This window comes from Archocentrus centrarchus, chromosome 19 (assembly GCF_007364275.1).
Source record: "Archocentrus centrarchus isolate MPI-CPG fArcCen1 chromosome 19, fArcCen1, whole genome shotgun sequence".
In the NCBI taxonomy this organism is placed as follows: Eukaryota; Metazoa; Chordata; class Actinopteri; order Cichliformes; family Cichlidae; genus Archocentrus; species Archocentrus centrarchus.
Window position 1 is genome coordinate 27,759,813 of NC_044364.1, and position 18,388 is coordinate 27,778,200.

Genomic DNA, 18,388 nt, shown 5'->3' on the forward strand with positions numbered 1-18,388 from the left:
CTAAATCTTGGGTTATGAACGCTCTGCAGCTGAAGGGGATGCCTTCTCCTGCTCAATTACTGTTTCTTTTTAACTGGGAACCCATCGGCCGCTCTGCTTACTGAGCCTCTGGGGTCATTTGTTCCATTTCAAAGCTCGCTGTTCTGTAGCTGTTCAGTGTTTACTAATGCAGAGCGATTGAAACACAGCTAAAACATTAAGCAGCCAGAGTCTACTCAAATATGACTGCTCAATACAACCTGGACTACAAGCGGGCTAGAAACAGAAACCAACTATTGTGGGAACATGTCATCAAAATTCTGCATTTCTGCTCATTTTCTCTCTGTGAAAGTGAACTGCAGATGCTCAGTTTAACATCAGCTCCTCTCTCCCTCGCCTGTGCATCTGTCTCCAGGCTGTAAACACGTGAAGGGAATCCTGCTGTTCGGCCCCCCGGGCTGTGGTAAAACCCTGATGGCACGACAGATCGGCAAGATGCTGAAGGCCCGGGAGCCAAAGATCATCAACGGCCCTGAGATTCTCAACAAGTACGTGGGAGAGTCGGAGGCAAACATCAGGAAGCTGTTTGCGGACGCAGAGGACGAACAGAAGAGGGTGAGAGCAGGACACGGTGTGTGTTTGTTGTTGTGCTCCTGTAATACAGCAAAGATACCAAAGCAGAGCAACAATAAAGTCCTGATGGTATTAATGAATTAGTTGGTTTAATTCCAGATATATTAGCTGTGTTGCAAGAACCTTCCAAAACTTGGTATCTAGAAGTCATCAGAAGTCACCGTGTATGTTCTCAGTGGCTGTTAGTATTCTCCCATTATCCCTGTGAAATACTGATAAGTACTGCAAAAAAACATAATTTCTCCAGGAGTGGAAAGATCTGCCCTTTAGCCAGACATAGCTGTAATAATTTTTTTAAAGTTCTGGTGTGTGTGTGTGTGAGTGAGTTTGGAAGGGAAAGAGGGGGCACAGGAACCCAGCAGTGTTAGTTGGTTTGGATCATGTGACACAAGCCTCACTCTGCACCACTTAATGAGGGGCTGGGTTCTCTTTGACCTCCTACCACCACACACACACACACACACACACACACACACACACACACACACACACACACACACACACACACACACACAGCATCTAGTGTATGACATGGCCAGCTCTAGACCTGCTTTAAATGCTACGTCAGAGTCTGACAGGTCTGCAGATGGAGCGATAACCCCCCACCCTGCTGCTCCATCACTGTTTTCATTCACAGAAGCTCAATACTTGCAATCAGCCGAGGCTGAAAGAAAAAATACTTTAATAAACTTTAATAAAGGTTTGATACAAAGTTATTATAGTTGAATAGTTTAATTTTTTTATATGTTTTATTTTAATTTAAATGGAAAATTTCCTTTTGATTTCAGTTATTTTGCTGTGTGCATTTTACTCCTTTCAGATTTTTAATTCTGTTAATAAAAATGTTTTTTCATGTTTAGTTTCAGCTTCCTATTATATCCTTTTCAACAAAATTTAATGGTCGTCGGCAGACTTGGCCTGGGATTAAACTCTCACTCTTAGAACTAAGGGTATAAATGACATTTTGCCAGACAATTATAATATTTTAAGACCTTGAAAATAATGAAGAAAATTGAATGCCCTGTTTATTTGGGTTAACTCATGCATACACCATTATGTTTAAGAAGAGGAACTGCAAGCAAAAATCTGCTAATTTGAGAAGAAATCTGAAAGAAAAATCCACATTTGTGTTTATTGTACTACACTTTTAGACATTTCTGGAAATTGGTGCATGTTTAATGGTAGTGATATCTATCTATCTTTCCTGAGACTGAGTATAAGCAGCAGTTGCATTCAGCAGATGTTCCAGATTTACTTCCTTAGAGGTTTTGTTCGTGTATCATTCAGTGCCTGATTTATTGGACATTTTATTCCTAAAACGTGTGAAGAATTGACTTTTTCTGGCTGTTGAGTCATTTTAGATTTATGGGCTAATAAATTCTCTTTGTAAAAACCTTTAAATCTTATATGCCATAAATAAAAAAAATTCATTCTATCCAATGATTAGATTTCTGTTTAGGAAAAGTATTCCAGTAAACTCATATTTAGATGCATAAAGCTTCATTTGCATATTTTAGCATCCCATTTTGAAACTTCTAATGCAAAAAAAATAATGTTCCTCATTTGATTTGTGAACTGGCAGAGTTTATCGTTCGCAGTTTATTTTCACTCCTTTTTCAGATATGATAAACATGCATTACTTTTGTGTTTTTCAGTAAGTAGTTGTGACTGTATACCACCATCTCCTGCAGAATTATCCAGCGTGACGCATGTAGAGAAACTGGATTTACCAGCATCATCGAGACATAAAAGTCCTCCCTGCTTGTGTGAACAGATGGTGTGAGATAACAGTGGAAAGCTCATATTTATAGTTTGCACTTTCGTCTCTCTCGTCCTCTCTGTGTTGCAGCTCGGTGCCAACAGCGGCCTTCACATCATCATATTTGATGAAATTGATGCCATCTGTAAGCAGCGTGGCAGCATGGCGGGCAGCACAGGAGTCCACGACACTGTGGTCAACCAGCTGCTGTCCAAGATAGATGGAGTGGAGCAGCTCAACAACATTTTGGTCATAGGTGCAAACACACCAACATTTTCTCCCACTTCATACAAACTAACAAACACTTGTACACTCAAATCCTCTCCAGTGTTTTATGCCTGAACACCTGCACTCGGTCTCATCACTCTTTTTCTTCCCTTTCCTCTGCTTTCTTCTCTTCCTGCCGTCTCTCCCTCACTCAGGTATGACCAACAGGCCGGACCTGATAGATGAGGCCTTGTTGAGGCCAGGAAGACTGGAGGTGAAGATGGAGATTGGTAAGAAGTGGAGAACACACAGATTAGGCTTCATTGTTGTCCAGAGTTTCACTCAGTGGACTGGAAAGGTAGTGAAAATCATCATAAGGAATGAAGTAATTGGAAAAATAATAAATAGAAGATTAAGAAAAATGCTTTTAACTAATGGAAATTTCATAACTTTTTGTTCACGTGCATTAAAGACCTAAAAATCTGATTTAACACAGTGTAAATAAGTAATGCCGCTGCTATCACATGCAGCAGTAAAGTGTCTTATGCAGCTTACTTCATTAAGTTAATACCAGCGTCAGCAGGGCTGTTCCCGACTGTCAGAAAGAACCAGTACACCATGCGTGGTCACTGCTTTCTTCTTTAAGGCTTACCGGATGAAAAGGGACGCATTCAGATCCTCAACATCCACACAGCGAGGATGCGGGAGAACAAACTGCTGGCCAGCGACGTCGACGTTAAAGAGCTGGCTGCAGAAACCAAGAACTACAGCGGTGCTGAACTGGAGGGTCTGGTTAGAGCTGCACAGTCCACCGCCATGAACAGACACATCAAGGTCAGCATCCTCAGGGCACATTTTTTTATTACAGCTCACACTTATTGTCCATTTGTTAATGTGTACATTTACATTTTGTGGTTTATAAAACACAAGAAAAAAATAATAAAATGCCCTCAGAGCAATAAAGCCAAAATGCACTATTTATACGGTACTCTCACAGGAAGGTCCCACAAGGTGCTTTACAGAAGCCAACACACACCATATAAAACTAAGATTAAAAGCAATATAAAGATGAAAGGGCACTAAAATTAAAAGGAAAACAAAAGTGAAAGAAGAGAAGGAAAAGTGTCATTAAAAACAATACAATATCGAAGGAAAATTAATCAAATATTTTTGACTAATTGTTTTGAAAGCCTAGTATTTTAGTTTTTAAAAGCGCTGACGGGAACAGCGTCACTCTCCTGGCTTAAGTCGCAGGCCACACACCTGGTGGGCATAATATATGGCTATATATTGCCAGTTTAAGCAGCCACCCAGGTGATGAAGGGTTGGGTAGGTACCCAGGTGTGTGTGTGTGTGTGTGTGTGCGTGCGTGCGTGTGTGTGCGCCCTCCCTTAAGTGTTTTATCAGGTGCATTGGCTCAAATCTATGCAGCTCAGTAGGAACAAAGATAAGGTGAAGTTCTTGTCTGTTAAGCGTTCTGCCCCCGCAGAGCAGCAGATATTGGAGGGTGATGATAAATGACAGACAAGGGCATTACACATGTGTGATGGCTGTGACGTTTCTCTTCACTCCTTTAGGCACTTATTCTTCCCTCCCTCCCTCTGTCTGACCTTTCTGCTCTGAGGGGATACATTGTCTTCTGACACATTTTGCAATCTACATGTGCAGTACTTCATATAATGGATTTCACAAGCAGGGGCATGGAGTTCATCCAGAGCACCTCAGTATTTGCTCTCTCTTTACCTGTGCTGTTTCTCTTGTCGCTCCGCTGCAGGCCAGCAGCACAGTGGAGGTAAACATGGAGACGGCAGAACAGCTGCAGGTCAGCAGGATCGACTTCATGGCCTCGTTGAATAACGACATCAAACCCGTAAGTTGATACGCATCCATCCATCCATCCATCCATCCATCCATCCATCCATCCATCCATCCATCCATCCATCCATCCATCCATCCATCCATCCATCTTCTGCTTATCTGAGGCTGGGTTGCCCGGCCAGTAAAGTTTAAATAAACCATCCTTACCTTCTCCAGCCCTCCCAGTTTCCATCGCCAGCTCTGTCAAACCTCAGCCTATGAGAGGCTACCAGAATCACAGCGTTCCCCTTCCAGTGCTTAACAAGTTTATTAGACTACATGTCATTAAAAACAAGAAAAAAATGTTTTAGAAATCTGTCAAAAATGTGTTTAAAACTAAAAATGATATTGTTATAATTGTCTGTTTGGGAATGCAAGTAAACAACTGTAATTTGGCATCTTAATCAAAAAATAATAATAATGTGCTTTACAGATTTCTTCTGTTTTTTTTTTTTTTTTTTGTAAAACAGTGAATTTGAAAATTCATGGATAACAACAATAATTATATTTTAGCATTAAAAATATCATTTGTATTTAAGAGCTTGTGCGCACTGGTGGATTAACCCTTACAGAAGCATAAAAAATGATTTTGGTAATTTCAGTTCCCTTATTGGTGTTAAGCACTGTATAAGTCAAGTCATGTCAAATTTAGTTCTAAAGCACTTTTTTAAAAACAACAACAGTTGACCAAAGTGCTGTACAAAAGCAACACAGTATGTAAAACATAACATAACACAAGCATCAGTTAAAACAAAAGCATAAAACAGTTAAAAGAACATATCAGGACTCAGTAAAAGCCATGGAATAAAGTGAGTTTTCAACCGGGTTTTGAAAATGTCAACTGTTGGGGAGGTCTTGATGTGAAGGGGCAATGTATTCTATAATTTCGGGGTAACAACTGCAAAAGCCCGATCTCCTCTGTGTTCCAGTCTTGACCTTGGAATTGAAAGGAGCATTAGCTCGGCAGACCTCAATGACCTAGTAGGAACGTGTAGGCATAAGAGGTCAGAGAGGTATGAGGGTGCTAAGCCATGCACAGCTTTAAAAACAAGTAATAAGATTGTAAAATTGATTCTAAAACTCACTGGGAGCCAGTGTAGGGAAGCCAAAATGGGAGATATATGGTTCCGTTTGCGAGTGCCAGTCAATACACGTGCTGCTGCGTTCACGAGTCATGGATCGCTCTTTCAAAGTCCCCACAGGCGAGAAAAGGTTTCACCTCTGTGATAAGTCAGAGATGAAAGAAGCTCGATTTGACGACAGCATTGATTTACTTCTCAGAGGTCAATTTGCTGTCAAAAATCACTCTTAGAATTTTCGCAAAGGGTTTATTGAAAGGCTTTAGAGGGCCAAGATCATGGAGGTCAGGGGTACCAAACACAACGATCTCTGTCTTTTGGTCATTCAAGCTACGAAAATTTGAAGCCATCCAAATCTTGATATCTAAACAATTCAACAAGGCTTTTAACGGACTCATAGAACCGCGTGTTAGCGGCAAGTAGATCTGGGAATCATCAGCATGGCAATGATACTGTATGCCATGTTTCTTAAAGATTGAACCCAAGGGGAGCATGTAGATTGAAAAAAAGAAGTGGGCCAAGAATGGACCCCTGGGGGACCCCACAAGTAAGCAGGCTTTTTAAGGAAGATATAGTCTCCAGCCTAACTGCAAAAGTTCTGTTGGTTAAGTAAGATTTAAACCATTCAAGTGCTGTTCCTCTGATTCCCACATAATGCTCTAATCTAGATAAGAGGATACTATGATCTACTGTATCAAAGGCAGCAGTGAGGTCCAAGAGTACTAACATTACAGAATCCCCTGAGTCAGTAATAGTTAGGAGGTCGTTCAGTGCTTTTAAAAGACCAATTTCAATGCTGTGGTGAATTTTAAATCCAGATTGATATACTTGAGTAATATTGTCTTGATCTAAAAAAAAGTCTGAAGCTGAAGAAAAACAACTTTTTCCAGAACCTTAGAGAGGAAAGGTAGTTTGGAGATTGGTCTGAAATTGGATAAGATTGTAGGGTTTAGATGTTGTTTTTTAAGAATAGGTTCCACTACAGCATGTTTAAAGTTAGCAGGGACATGACCAGAAATTAGACTGCTGTTTATAATAGACAAAATGCTTGTTCCCACAGTATGAAAGACATTTTTTAGTAGTCGAGATGGAATAATATCCAGGGGACAGCTCGTGGGTTTCAAGTGGCAGACTATGTGGTTCAATAAAGAGAGGAAAATGGGCTCGAAGTGGTCAAAAGTGGCAGAAGTAGATGGGTGAACAAATGAGTCAATGACAGGAGGGATGATATTAGACCTGATGTTAGCAACCCTGTCAACAAAGAATCTCAGGAAATTTTCACACATCTCTGTGGACGCTACAAAAGAGGGAGTGTCAGGAGGATTGAGAGCAGACTTAATAACTTTAAATAAAATACGTGGTCTGTGGTAGTTATTAGACACCATCTCAGAGAAGTATTTTGTTTTTGCTGCTTTAAAAGCTTTTTGATAGTTTTTCAGGGATTCTTTGAGTGCAATAAAAGACACCTGGAGCTTATCTTCTTTCCATTTTCGTTCAGCTTGTCTACATAGTTGTCTGATTTCTGTGGTAGCCCTATTTAACCAAGGCTCAGTTTTAACGTTTTGACTCCTAGTTATGAGAGGAGCAATGGAATCAAGGATTTCCAAACAAATTGAATTGAACAGAGAAAGTAGGTTGTCAGTGTTTAAGTGGGAAGATTCATCAAAAAGCATGGCATGGTTACTAATTTGATAAGAAGAGGAAAACCGATCAGCAATAGCTGAGGTGACCATGCGAGATTGATGTAAGGGTATGTCAAATTTCACAGTTTGACCTGAAAGTGAACACTCAAATATTATAGGCTTGTGATCAGAAAGATTTGGTTCACAGATTTCTATGTTATAAAGAGACAGGCCACTAGACAACACAAGGTCCAGAGTACGTCCATGTTCATGAGTCGAGTCCAGAAGATTTAAAAAAATCGTTCGTCAGCGGCGTATTCGGGCAGCAAACACGAATATTTAAAATCCGCAAGGATTAAAACACTGTCATATTTCGGCATAGTTTCTGCAAGAAATTCAGAAAAGTCTTGGATAAAATCCTTGTCATCGGTGAACCAGAGCGCACAGCATCAAGGTGGAAAGTTTAATCTCAAATAGATGCCGTCAACTGCTAGCTGCCGACACTTAAAGGTGTTTTTAAAAACAGTGGCCAGCCCTCCACCATGGCCGGTTGTCCGAGGTGAGTTAAAATAGTGACAGTTTGGTGGGACAACTTCAGACATTGGGCTCAACTTACCTGTGTGTAGCCAAGTTTCCATCACCAGAAGAAAATCCAGGTGACGAGAAGTGAAAAAGTCATTTAGGATGAAAGTCTTGTTGGCTAGCGATCTAGCATTAACCAGAGCCAGCCTGGCCAAGGCAGAAACACTAGCCGACTGGGATGCGTGACCCAGGGAACAAAGTTTCCGGCGTTCCACTCTGCTTCTACGGAGACAGGGTGAGAGGAGCCGAGGGGCAGCGATGATAGAGAGTGGGGCGACGGACACGATCCACTGGTAGGCAGGTTCCAATGACTGCTGGGAAACAGTCCCCAACAGGTCCAGAAAGCAATCCCTCATCAGATCACAGGGATCAGCCGCTGAGAAGGACGCCAAGCAGTTTTTTAAATCTTGCTGTCACGCGTTTCCCTCGCTTCCTGCGGCGTTTGTTAGTGGGAGGCCAGGGTGGGCTGCGACGAAGGCACAGAGGTACGGTCTCTAGCACAGGTGGAATATTAAATCCATGGCCTCCTGGAATCGGTTGGTACTGCTGTTCAACAGAGGCTCTAATCCTCAGGAGGAATAGGCGAAAAACATCGGTGAAAAAATCTGATGGAAGCAAAACAAATACAAGCAAAGCATACATAGCTATAGCTATTTAGTTTAATTGTATGTCATTTACCATGATGCTTTAGCCCATCATAAAGTAGAAGCCGGGGGAAAGGTTTGTAGTCAGACTGAGATTTTTGCACAGCTCTGGGGATCCTTCACAGTCGCTGTTTGGAAGACAACAACCACATTTCTTCTGAGATAATTTCCCATCATGCTTTTGGAGAAACAGAAGCACTTATGCATGCTCATATTGGTTATTGAGCTTCAGTATTTTTGAACCAAGAGAAAAAAAAAATAACGTAGTAGAACCTGTTTGGTTTGATCAGTCTGATTTAAGATGCTGCTGATTTTTAAAACCACTAAACAGTCTCTTATGTTGAACGCGCCACAGCTTTTGCAAAAGGATCTTGACTTTATTCTGACCTTATGTGTAAGGCTGGCGACTCATATTTATTAAATGTTTGACAGATGCCTTTAAACAATCTGGTCTGTTCTCCTCATCGGACTGTGACAAAAACCTGTGATGACAGCATTATGAAGTAGAGCACTTGTCACTGCTCTAGGTCTTGCATATTAATATAAACTGTTTTGTTTTTGACATGCCTCGGGGTCCTCTCACCACTCTCTTACACCTAGACTGAACCTGTTCACTGGGATTTGTACATAAAGCTCCTGTTATTGGAAGCAGTTCAGATATAAGCAGGGGTTACATCCCAAATACTCTGTTTTGTAAATTACTAACCCTCAGTGGATTCATAGAAAGACTACAACACTGAGGAATCATCTGATTTACAATGAATATTTTCTTTCTCGGTTGAGCTCACTCGGCCAAACGTTGTTTTTCTCTCCCTGTACCGCTCCTTCAGGCGTTTGGAACCAACGAGGAGGACTACGCCAGCTACATCATGAACGATATAATCGAATGGGGTGACGAAGTGGCGGCAGCCCTGGAAAAGGGGGAGCTGCTGGTGCAGCAGACAAAGAACAGTGACCGCACGCCGCTAGTCTCTGTCCTGCTGGAAGGTAACACACATGTACTGCAAAACCCACTGAGGTCACACATGACAATCGTTCTGAGTCTGGATACAACCCATGAAAAAGACTGTAAAGTGAGGACAAAGACCTGTTTTACTGAGCTTTAAAAACAGCTGATTTGTGATTGCTTTTCACCCTCAGGCCCACCTAACAGCGGGAAAACGGCACTGGCAGCTCAGATTTCCCAATTGTCACAAATTCCCTTCATTAAGATCTGCTCCCCCGACAAGATGATCGGACACTCTGAGATCGCCAAATGCCAAGCCATTAAAAAGGTAACAGATTTCTAAATCTAGTGCATATAAATACCAGATGTTATGTGGTTTAGAACCAGCTGGGTTTCCCGTGCAGCTAATGCTGAGATTAAGAGATTTGCAGCACTTAAGATTCATGAAGCTGTGCCACGTAGAACCAAGGATTCAATTTGAATGAAGAAATATAAAGTTTAAGACAAAAACACTGAGGGACAGTATCTGTAACATCCAGCCTGACTCACTCTTTAAAGCAGATCAGGTTGTGACTTTTATTTCCCTTTGACAGATATTTGAAGATGCGTACAAATCCCAGCTGAGCTGTGTGGTTGTGGATGACATCGAGCGCTTGTTGGGTAAGACAAGGGCGCCAAATACGACCGGGCAGCTTAAAAAAAAAAAAAATTTTGATCTTTTACTCACTTGCATTCCTGAAGTTATTGTTTTTTATTTGAATCAGACTTTGTGAGGAAGAGGAAATTAAATAATCTGATTATGTGTGTCATCAGATTATGTGCCAATTGGCCCTCGTTTCTCCAACATGGTGCTACAGGCGTTGCTGGTGCTGCTGAAGAAACCCCCTCCGAAGGTAACAAAGTTTATGTGGTGTTGCTAGTCCTGAGTTAGCAGAAAGAGGGCAGCAGATCTTATTGATGCCACCATAAACTCTTGCGAGAAATTGTTGGAGGTCCTCGGCTGCAACTGGCATGTGTGAACGCCTGTGTGTGAGTGTATGGTTATTAGCAAGTGTTTGGTCCAGGCCCGTTGTGCTCGGAGTGAATGGTGGTGGTGGAGACCCATTTCTCATAGTTTCTTTGGTTGTAGTTTGTGTGTGTCTGTTGTTGATGGGTTTGTGAATGAGGGTATAGCCCACTATATGGCTGCATGTGCATGAGAAGTGGCGCGGGGCCTGGTGTTGAATGCCTGGCTGCAGTGCTCCTCTGGGGTTGTAAAGCGCTGGGCCCAGCGGGGTGCCTGGGGCCGGGGGAGGCCAGGGGGACACGGAGGAGAATGGGCTCTGTGAGAGAGCCAAGACCTGGCAGCACTGCCGCCTGTGTGGCACCTCATCTGCATGCAGCATCGCAACCCCCCACGCCATGGGGGGGCAGGCGGCAGCCATAATCCCCCTGTCTGCTCGCCACTCCTCCGCCTCTCCTCCTTCGTCTTCTTCTGGTTGTTCTCCAGCTCGTCGGCTTAGTGGAGCTACATTTCTTTTGCTTCTCCTCTTTCTTCCCTGCTCATGTTTGTCTTCTCTACTGTTGTCCTCTGCTCCATTATGCTCCATTGTCTTTTCTTTTTCTCCTTTCTATCATTATTTTCTATTCTTTGTACTCTTGTTGTGACTTAGAGCCCCTCTACAATGTCTGCCTTCATCTGGGACAAAATCAGTGGTCCTATATCTCAGTCTTCAGCAATGACCAATAAGAACTTTGGCTTCAGAGACAGCCTGCATCAAAATTTGGACAGTATCAGAAATATACAGCAAAATTTGAACAATTTGACAGCTGTGATTTCCCACAATTCTAAAGCAGCCAATCAGAACATAAATGCATGCAAAGAATATCTGAATCAGAATCAGAAACCTTTATTGTCATCAAACACAGGTGCTTGATGAAACTGTGATAGGATAGATAAAAAATGCAAAACAACCATCATATACATTTGCATGTATTTGACCCTAACTGTGCTGACTTGATCCACTTCCAATGTAACAAAGTGCTTTAAAGAAACATAAAAACTACTAATGCAAACTGCGATTGCATATGTGTGTATGTGGCCAGGTGTGTGTTAACACCCCATGTCAGCTGACTTGCCTTAAAGCCATAAAACTGTATATGAAAGATGGATGTAGCCTGTAGGATTGAAACGTGAATGCGGATGTGCCTTAAACCCGTCTTATCTAATGGCCAGCAGGTCACGACTCCTCGCAAAAATGAATCTGATTGTGTAGGATGATGGAAAAATGATGCTACTTCTCATTTTATCTGTGACATTAGTGAACAGTTTCCTCAAGAGTTTGTGGTCTCAATTGTTAGTTTCAAGCCTTATTTAATGCAGCATCAAGCCCCCCCACTCTCCTATTCTGTTTTTCCGTTTCCTGTTCATTAGCAAATGGATATCATTAGTATCTCTTTTTCCTATGACCAGCAGGAGGAAGCAGCTACTGAATGTGAGCAAACGCTTAAAGAACCAGATAAAATGTTGCCTGATTCTCTTTCAGGGTCGTAAGTTGCTGATCGTCGGCACCACAAGTCGTAAAGACATCCTTCAGGAAATGGAGATGTTGGATGCTTTCAGCACCACGATCCACATTCCCAACATCTCAAAAGGAGAGGAGCTGATAAAGGCCTTGGAGGTAAACCCCACACACAGACACACACACACACATATCCCTATCTTATGATTTTGACACTTGAAACCTGTCAGTAAATACATGAATCTCTGAAACTAAATATTCTAACCAGCGTTTTTAAGAATGACATCCACTTTGTCAGTGAAGAGGTTAGAGAACATGAATTTCTTCTTATTTCCTGATTACACACTGAATGTGTTCAACCTGAATGACAGAATTGAACTGTTTCCATCTCATACTGATGTTCTCCTGTCTCTGTCTGCTTTACACAGCTGCTGGGCAGTTTCAATGAGACAGAACGGGCTGAAATAGCTAAAGCTGTAAAGGGCCATCGCTTGTGGATCGGCATTAAAAAGTTGCTCATGCTGATAGAAATGGCAGCACAGGTGAGAAACAGATAGTCTTTGCACTGGAAAGTGAGACCGCTTTAATGGACTGTCGTGATTTTCAACAGGCGTTTATGATCAAAGAAGAACGACTGATTTTTTTTTTTTTTTTTTTTTTTTTAAATGTAAAATCTGGATTTAAGCAAAATGTTGATGTCTCCATCAAAATGTATTTTATGAAGTGCATTAATGAATTTATTTTGTCATCCAGTAACCAAATACCTGTGTGATTAATAGTACTCATATTAGCATCAATAGTACTTATAAGCAAAAGTTAGCATGTATGCTAATCACAGTAAACATTTTTACATGTCTGTGATATACCATAGACTGTATATATGACGAGAAACAAATTAACTCATTAGTACATTCTCAAGCCAATGTGTGCACATCAGTGCTGCTATACCATGACTGGCTGACTGACTGTTGACCATGCTGTTGGCATGCTGGATGCTGGCATGTGTGTCTGACCTGTTGACCTACTGTATGAGAGCACCGCCTCAGATGTGATGGTCTTGGTAGAAATCTGACCAGCAGATGAAATGCTCCAACCTGTGCTTGTGCCATTCTTGTGACAGTATTCTACCCTGTGGATGTTTCAGCAGGACAGTGCTGGAGTAGCACACACCTTTCTGTATCAGTAGCGTATCCAGACTCTTCCTCGCACATGCCTGGAACATGCTGGGTCGGCGTGTTCGTCAGAGTTAGCCACAACCAATGACCTTTGCACAGCTGCAGGCTACGCTCATCCAGGAGTGGAGAGCAGTTCCTCAACAAAACAACATTTGTGCAGTCCATGTGCAGACAGGTGGCGTCTGGAGGAGGCCATACTTTGTATTAAACATCTTGGATATGCACATATTATATTGTTGGTCTAAAAAAAGAAATTTAAAACACAGCCTTTAATGGATTGGTGTAGTTTGTTTTAACTATTTAAACATACACTATCTCCTTGCATTTGTGAGGTCAGACACTGATGTGGGATGAGACGGCCTGGCTCACAGTGTCTGCTCTAATTCATCCCAAAGGTGTTCTGTGGGATTTCTGTCAGGACTCTGTGCAAGCCAGTCAAGTTCTTCCACACCAAACTGGCTCACTTGGCACAATGCAGTCACACAAGCACCGTTCCCCTGGCAATCACCAAACCCAGACCTGACCATTGGATTGCCAGGCAGAGAAGTGTGATTCGTCACTCCAGAGAACACGTCTCCACTGCTCTACAATCCAGCGGCAGCGTGCTTTACACCACTGCATCCGAGGTGCTCAGTGAAGTAAGGCTTGGATGCAGCTGCTCAACTGTGGAAAACAGCACGTTGCACAGGTGGCATCCTATCACGGTACCATGCTGATCACTGAGCCCCTGAGAGCGACCCGCTCTTTCACAAAGGTTTGTAGAACCAGTCTGCAAGCTTGGTTTATCCACCTGTGGCCATGAAAGTGATTGGAACACCTGAGTGAATACCTTTGGTATTATAGTGTACTTTAGCTATGCTCCTATGCTGTTGGAGCTCCATGTGTACTAGTTGTGTTAGACAACAGAAAGGTTAGGTATGAAACTTGTGAAGTGCAAGAAAACTGTCTTTTCAATAACTCTCTCATCACCTCCCATTTTATTCAAAACACAGATTTGAAATTGGCACAGGCTCTGCTTTATTATTATTATTTTCTCTCAGTGTGGTCTGAGCTTGAGCAGGCCGTCCCTCCTCTTCTTTAACATCTGGCCGGCATTCCTGACAGTCAACAGGATCCGTCTGTCAGGCACAGAAAACTGTCATCTATTAGCTGGAGTGAAAAACTGTGTGGCTTTGCTGATGATTTGTTGAGCAGAGTGATCCAGTACATTTCTAGTTCACAAACCATCCTCTCCAGTACATTCATAGTTGTGAAACCGTGCTCCGCGCAGCTTTCCAAGTTATATACACGTGTTACGAATAAGATGCTCATCAGAAAAGTCTTAGACACTTCATGGTTTGGTTGTACCAAAGATTTGAGCAAAATCAAAGATCAGCCACTGAAGGGGCCAGCGTGAGGGGCAGGTTAAAAAAAAAAATGACATGAACAAAAATGAAAACAGAAACCACCGAGTCATAGCAGATTTTTGTCTTCCTTTCAACCCAACAGTTATGTAGATTGGTACAGTGGGTATAAAGTCTTCTCACCTTCCTGACTTTGCCTGAAGGGATTTGTGGCTTGGCCTTTAAGTTTTATTTTTATGCATTTTTCTGTGCTGTAGTGAGAGCTGCAGTTATTTTCTGCCCCGATTTTCCCCCAAACGACTTACTCACAAAGCCTGCAGGGGCATTGATCCTGTCGGGACACGAGCATAATCAGCTTGATTGATTCTAAAAGTGGTGAGTCATCATAAATCATTGGCTGATCATTGCCTAGACTGCTGGAGGCTTTAAAGATCATCATGTCTGTCCCTGTTTTCTGTCATATATATGCTTTTACAGCAGTGGATGTTCATGTATTAAGCACAAAGCTGAGGCTTCATATTGCGCTAAACGCTCAGTTTTCTTTTTTTTCCTCTGCCCTTAGCTCTCTATGAGCTCTGGCTATGAGCATAGAAGCTCCACCCACCTGTTTTTCAGACCTTTTGTTTACAAAGGGCAGCCAATCAGAAGAAAAATTAGCTTAAACGGGAATGGTGGCAGAGGATGGACTGAGGGCTGTATGAAGGCCCAATATAAGATTAATAAGGATTCTTTTGAACTGTGGGTCATGCAAAGCTACTTGAGTCCTGGGATAAAAGTATATATAAATTTTTACATAATAAAAGCCCCAAAATCTCATCCTCCAAATTAACATGTGGTTACTGAACAGACTTCCAGCCAGCAGCATCACAGAACGTGGCCCAAATCCCACCGTTAGCTGCTTTCTCCTCCTCACTGACTCTGTTCTGTTGCTTATGTGCGCGGCCTGTTTGTTGGGGATGTGTAATTGCTGTGGTATGCTCCAATGCAGCTATGCAGAGTGCCCCCCTCCCCCCGGCCCATTCTGAGCCTAAAGAAGTATGAACCCGTGTTTGCTGAGACATGCTGCAGACGGCCGCACATCCACACGTGTGCACATTTGCGGTCTTTATCTTTTTTCTCTCGTTCCAGTGTTTCTGCCTGCTCTGGTTGCTACAGGCGATTCCAGACACACTCCTAAGTTATTGCATTGGTTCCCATTAATTTTGCTTCCTCTTCCCTCCCCTTCTCTTCAATCCAAATTGAAACATGAACTCCAGGACCTGCTACTGTTCATAGCATGCCGCTGTGATGTTTAACACCTGAAGAAACCAGTGCCTGTTCACAAAGGACCTGTAAATAAATGGAGTTATTTTACTGTGTGGCTGTTAGCGCTAAGCAGCCTGTCTGTCTTTCAGATTGATCCGGGCTCCAGAGTTAAGAAGTTCATAAGTCTACTGGGGGATGAAGGAGGGTAAGTATTCTTTTCCTGTTTCTAGCCGCATCTCCAGAGCGGGATCGGCACTGACACTGAACACTCACCACACATCTGTCGCTTTCACCAGCCGTCATTTACAAATGTAGCAGAAAGGAAAAAGCTAGTCAGAAGCACAGAGTGTTTACATTGTACCAAATGTAATTTATAATACACATTTTTTCCTTTTTTTCCCTGATGTTTGTGGCAATCTAGACTCAGTGGAGCCACACTGTGAAACAGAGGCATCGTTCAACGGTGAGACTGCTTTAAACTAAACTGTTTCATTTTTTTTACTCATCATTTCTTGTCGAGGGTTGATGGGAGCTGATGTCAAAGTCTGACTCTACTCTCCAAAGAGTCACAGTCAGAGTTTTGAATTAATGTTATACAAGTCCAGTCGGGTGCCAAGTCAAAACTGCCCTGAATTACCAAACTTATCTTTAGACTAAGGAGTGTTGAAATGATTCATTCATTCATCTGTTTCTATTTAGATGTAAGTTAGAGTCAGTGACAGGCAAAGCAGTCAGTGCGTCCAGTCAAGAAGCAGCCTGAGTATGAATTACTGAGCTTTATGCTACGTTTATACTACAACCACCAAACAGAAAAGGGTGGCCGTGTTGAGTCTGGGAGTCATGCACATGCACAGCTTTGCAGCGTGCAGCATTAAGCTTGTTTCCACATACAAGGCACACCCATGTCTTTTAAAATCAATTCATAAATAGGGTTAAAGGGGCACTCCTGCCTCATATTTTGTGATGGGCTCCAATGACTGCAGTGTTCCTGCAGCTGCAAAACAAGCCCAAATCCTCAGCCCTCCACCACCGTGCTGGCAGTGGGTCTGAGGCGTTTGTGCTGATATGCTGTGTTTGGTTTTCACCAGATGTGGGAACTGTGCATCAGGGTCAAGCATCTCCACTTAGGTCTCATCTGGACATCTGTTCACAGCTGTAACTGTGCTGCCATGAAGAGGCTTTCTCCTTCCAAATGTCCTGTCATGAACTTTAACATTTAACATGCTGACTGAGACATGAAGAGTCTGAGACGGAGCAGGTTCTCTGAGTATTGCAGTCTGACCTTGGGGTGAATATGCTGGGATGTTCAGCTCTGGGAAGACTGGCATCTATCTCGAATGTTTATCACTTGCATCTCTGTGAATAATCTTTTGGATATAGCCCTATAAAGGCTTCCCAGATTGATGAGGAGCAGCAGTTGCTTATCCAAGATCATTGCTGATGTCTTTCCTTTTTTTTGTGTAACATGTCACGTTCTGTTGTATTTACCTCATTTTAAGACCTGCTAAAAACCAGATTATTCATCCTGTACAAAAAAACCTTAGAATTCAAAGAGGACGTACTTCCTTTTTATCATGACTGCACACGCTTAAGTTAAAGTAGCACCAATATGCACTGGGTGTTGTTTAATCGTGGCAGTGATTTTGCTCAGAATCCCATGTTTTTATCTGAATCATTAAAAAAAAGATTAAATCTTCTTCACTGTGGCCAGAAGAGCAAAGTTTAAGGAGTTATGTGTCTAGGCTGCTAATACTGCTTTCTGAAATAAACCCTGGGAAGACGGTCTGCTCAGGGTGATGAACAACAAATCCTCCAACCTGCAGCAGCAGCTTTGCTTCTCATCACAGGCTCAGAGACTTATGGTATAGCTGACGCACAGCGTGCCTCAAAATAGGTCGACTAGACAGGTGCTCTCTCGTGGCAGCATCCCTCCTTTGCCTGCCTGTCTCCTCTCACTTTTATTTCTCTCTCTTCACTCAGTTGCAGAGGATCAGAAGCCTGAAAAGGATGGCAGGAGGAAGCTCTGCGTGCCTCTCTGAGCTGCAAGCAGGCAGCCTCCTCCTCTGCAGCATTCTGTTAACCTGTTCAATTAGAGAAAAAAATCAATCAATAAATAAAAATTAGAGACATGCACAGTTCTTGTGGTATGTAGCTGACTTTTTCTATAATCTGTTTGTGATTTATATATATATATAAAATGTTTTAGTATGTATTTATTAGTTTATTAGTATATATTATTAGTAACGTTTTGGGCCACTGTGCCCTTTTCAGACTGGTGGCCTGAAACGTTACTGACTGAAAGTCCTTTTGTATTAAATGTTTGTTCCAGGAGCGCTCTGGTGTGCGGACTTTCTTCTTCTACTTCTGTAACTGTTTTTGTTCCTGCACCCTTTTAATATTGGATGTACGTGTTCAGCCTACAGAGTTCTTTTCTTATGTTGCAATCTTCCTCGCCTCTGATCTTTTTATTGTATTAATTAAATAATATCACTAATAAAAAAAACCTCTGTTGTATCTGAAATTGTTTGATGATCCGTGTGGAAGCTGGGACGCATGTATGTTATCCATAATTATAATGCAGGTTTTCAGTGTTTCCAAAAAGCTGTCTCACCTTTCCACAAAAAACTGCCTCCAAGGAAAAAAAAACAATTTAAGTTAATTATTAAATGTGGCTGTTGAAATCATAAGAATGTCATAACTATCACTTGGTGTAATTACCTCCTAATTATGAAATATTTGAGAAGAGATGAACCCATTCACACATTTGAGGTTAACCTCCACAGCTTCTGTGTTGAGCAATGATTGTAGAGCAAACA

At 42.1% G+C, this 18,388-nt stretch overlaps 1 protein-coding gene across 1 annotated transcript in view; it reads left to right on the plus strand.

The window, feature by feature from the left end:
- The window catches only part of LOC115798681 (vesicle-fusing ATPase-like), a 34,451-nt gene extending 16,378 nt beyond the window's left edge, over positions 1–18,073 (plus strand). The window contains exons 9-22 of the mRNA XM_030755616.1: positions 395–594; positions 2,462–2,627; positions 2,794–2,868; positions 3,225–3,412; positions 4,353–4,448; positions 9,193–9,349; positions 9,503–9,636; positions 9,902–9,968; positions 10,122–10,201; positions 11,834–11,968; positions 12,238–12,351; positions 15,722–15,777; positions 15,994–16,035; positions 17,553–18,073. Coding sequence (XP_030611476.1) covers positions 395–594; positions 2,462–2,627; positions 2,794–2,868; positions 3,225–3,412; positions 4,353–4,448; positions 9,193–9,349; positions 9,503–9,636; positions 9,902–9,968; positions 10,122–10,201; positions 11,834–11,968; positions 12,238–12,351; positions 15,722–15,777; positions 15,994–16,015 — 1,490 coding nt within the window. The 3' untranslated portion in view covers positions 16,016–16,035; positions 17,553–18,073. The remainder of the gene's footprint in view (positions 1–394; positions 595–2,461; positions 2,628–2,793; positions 2,869–3,224; positions 3,413–4,352; positions 4,449–9,192; positions 9,350–9,502; positions 9,637–9,901; positions 9,969–10,121; positions 10,202–11,833; positions 11,969–12,237; positions 12,352–15,721; positions 15,778–15,993; positions 16,036–17,552) is intronic.
- Positions 18,074–18,388: the final 315 nt, after the last annotated feature.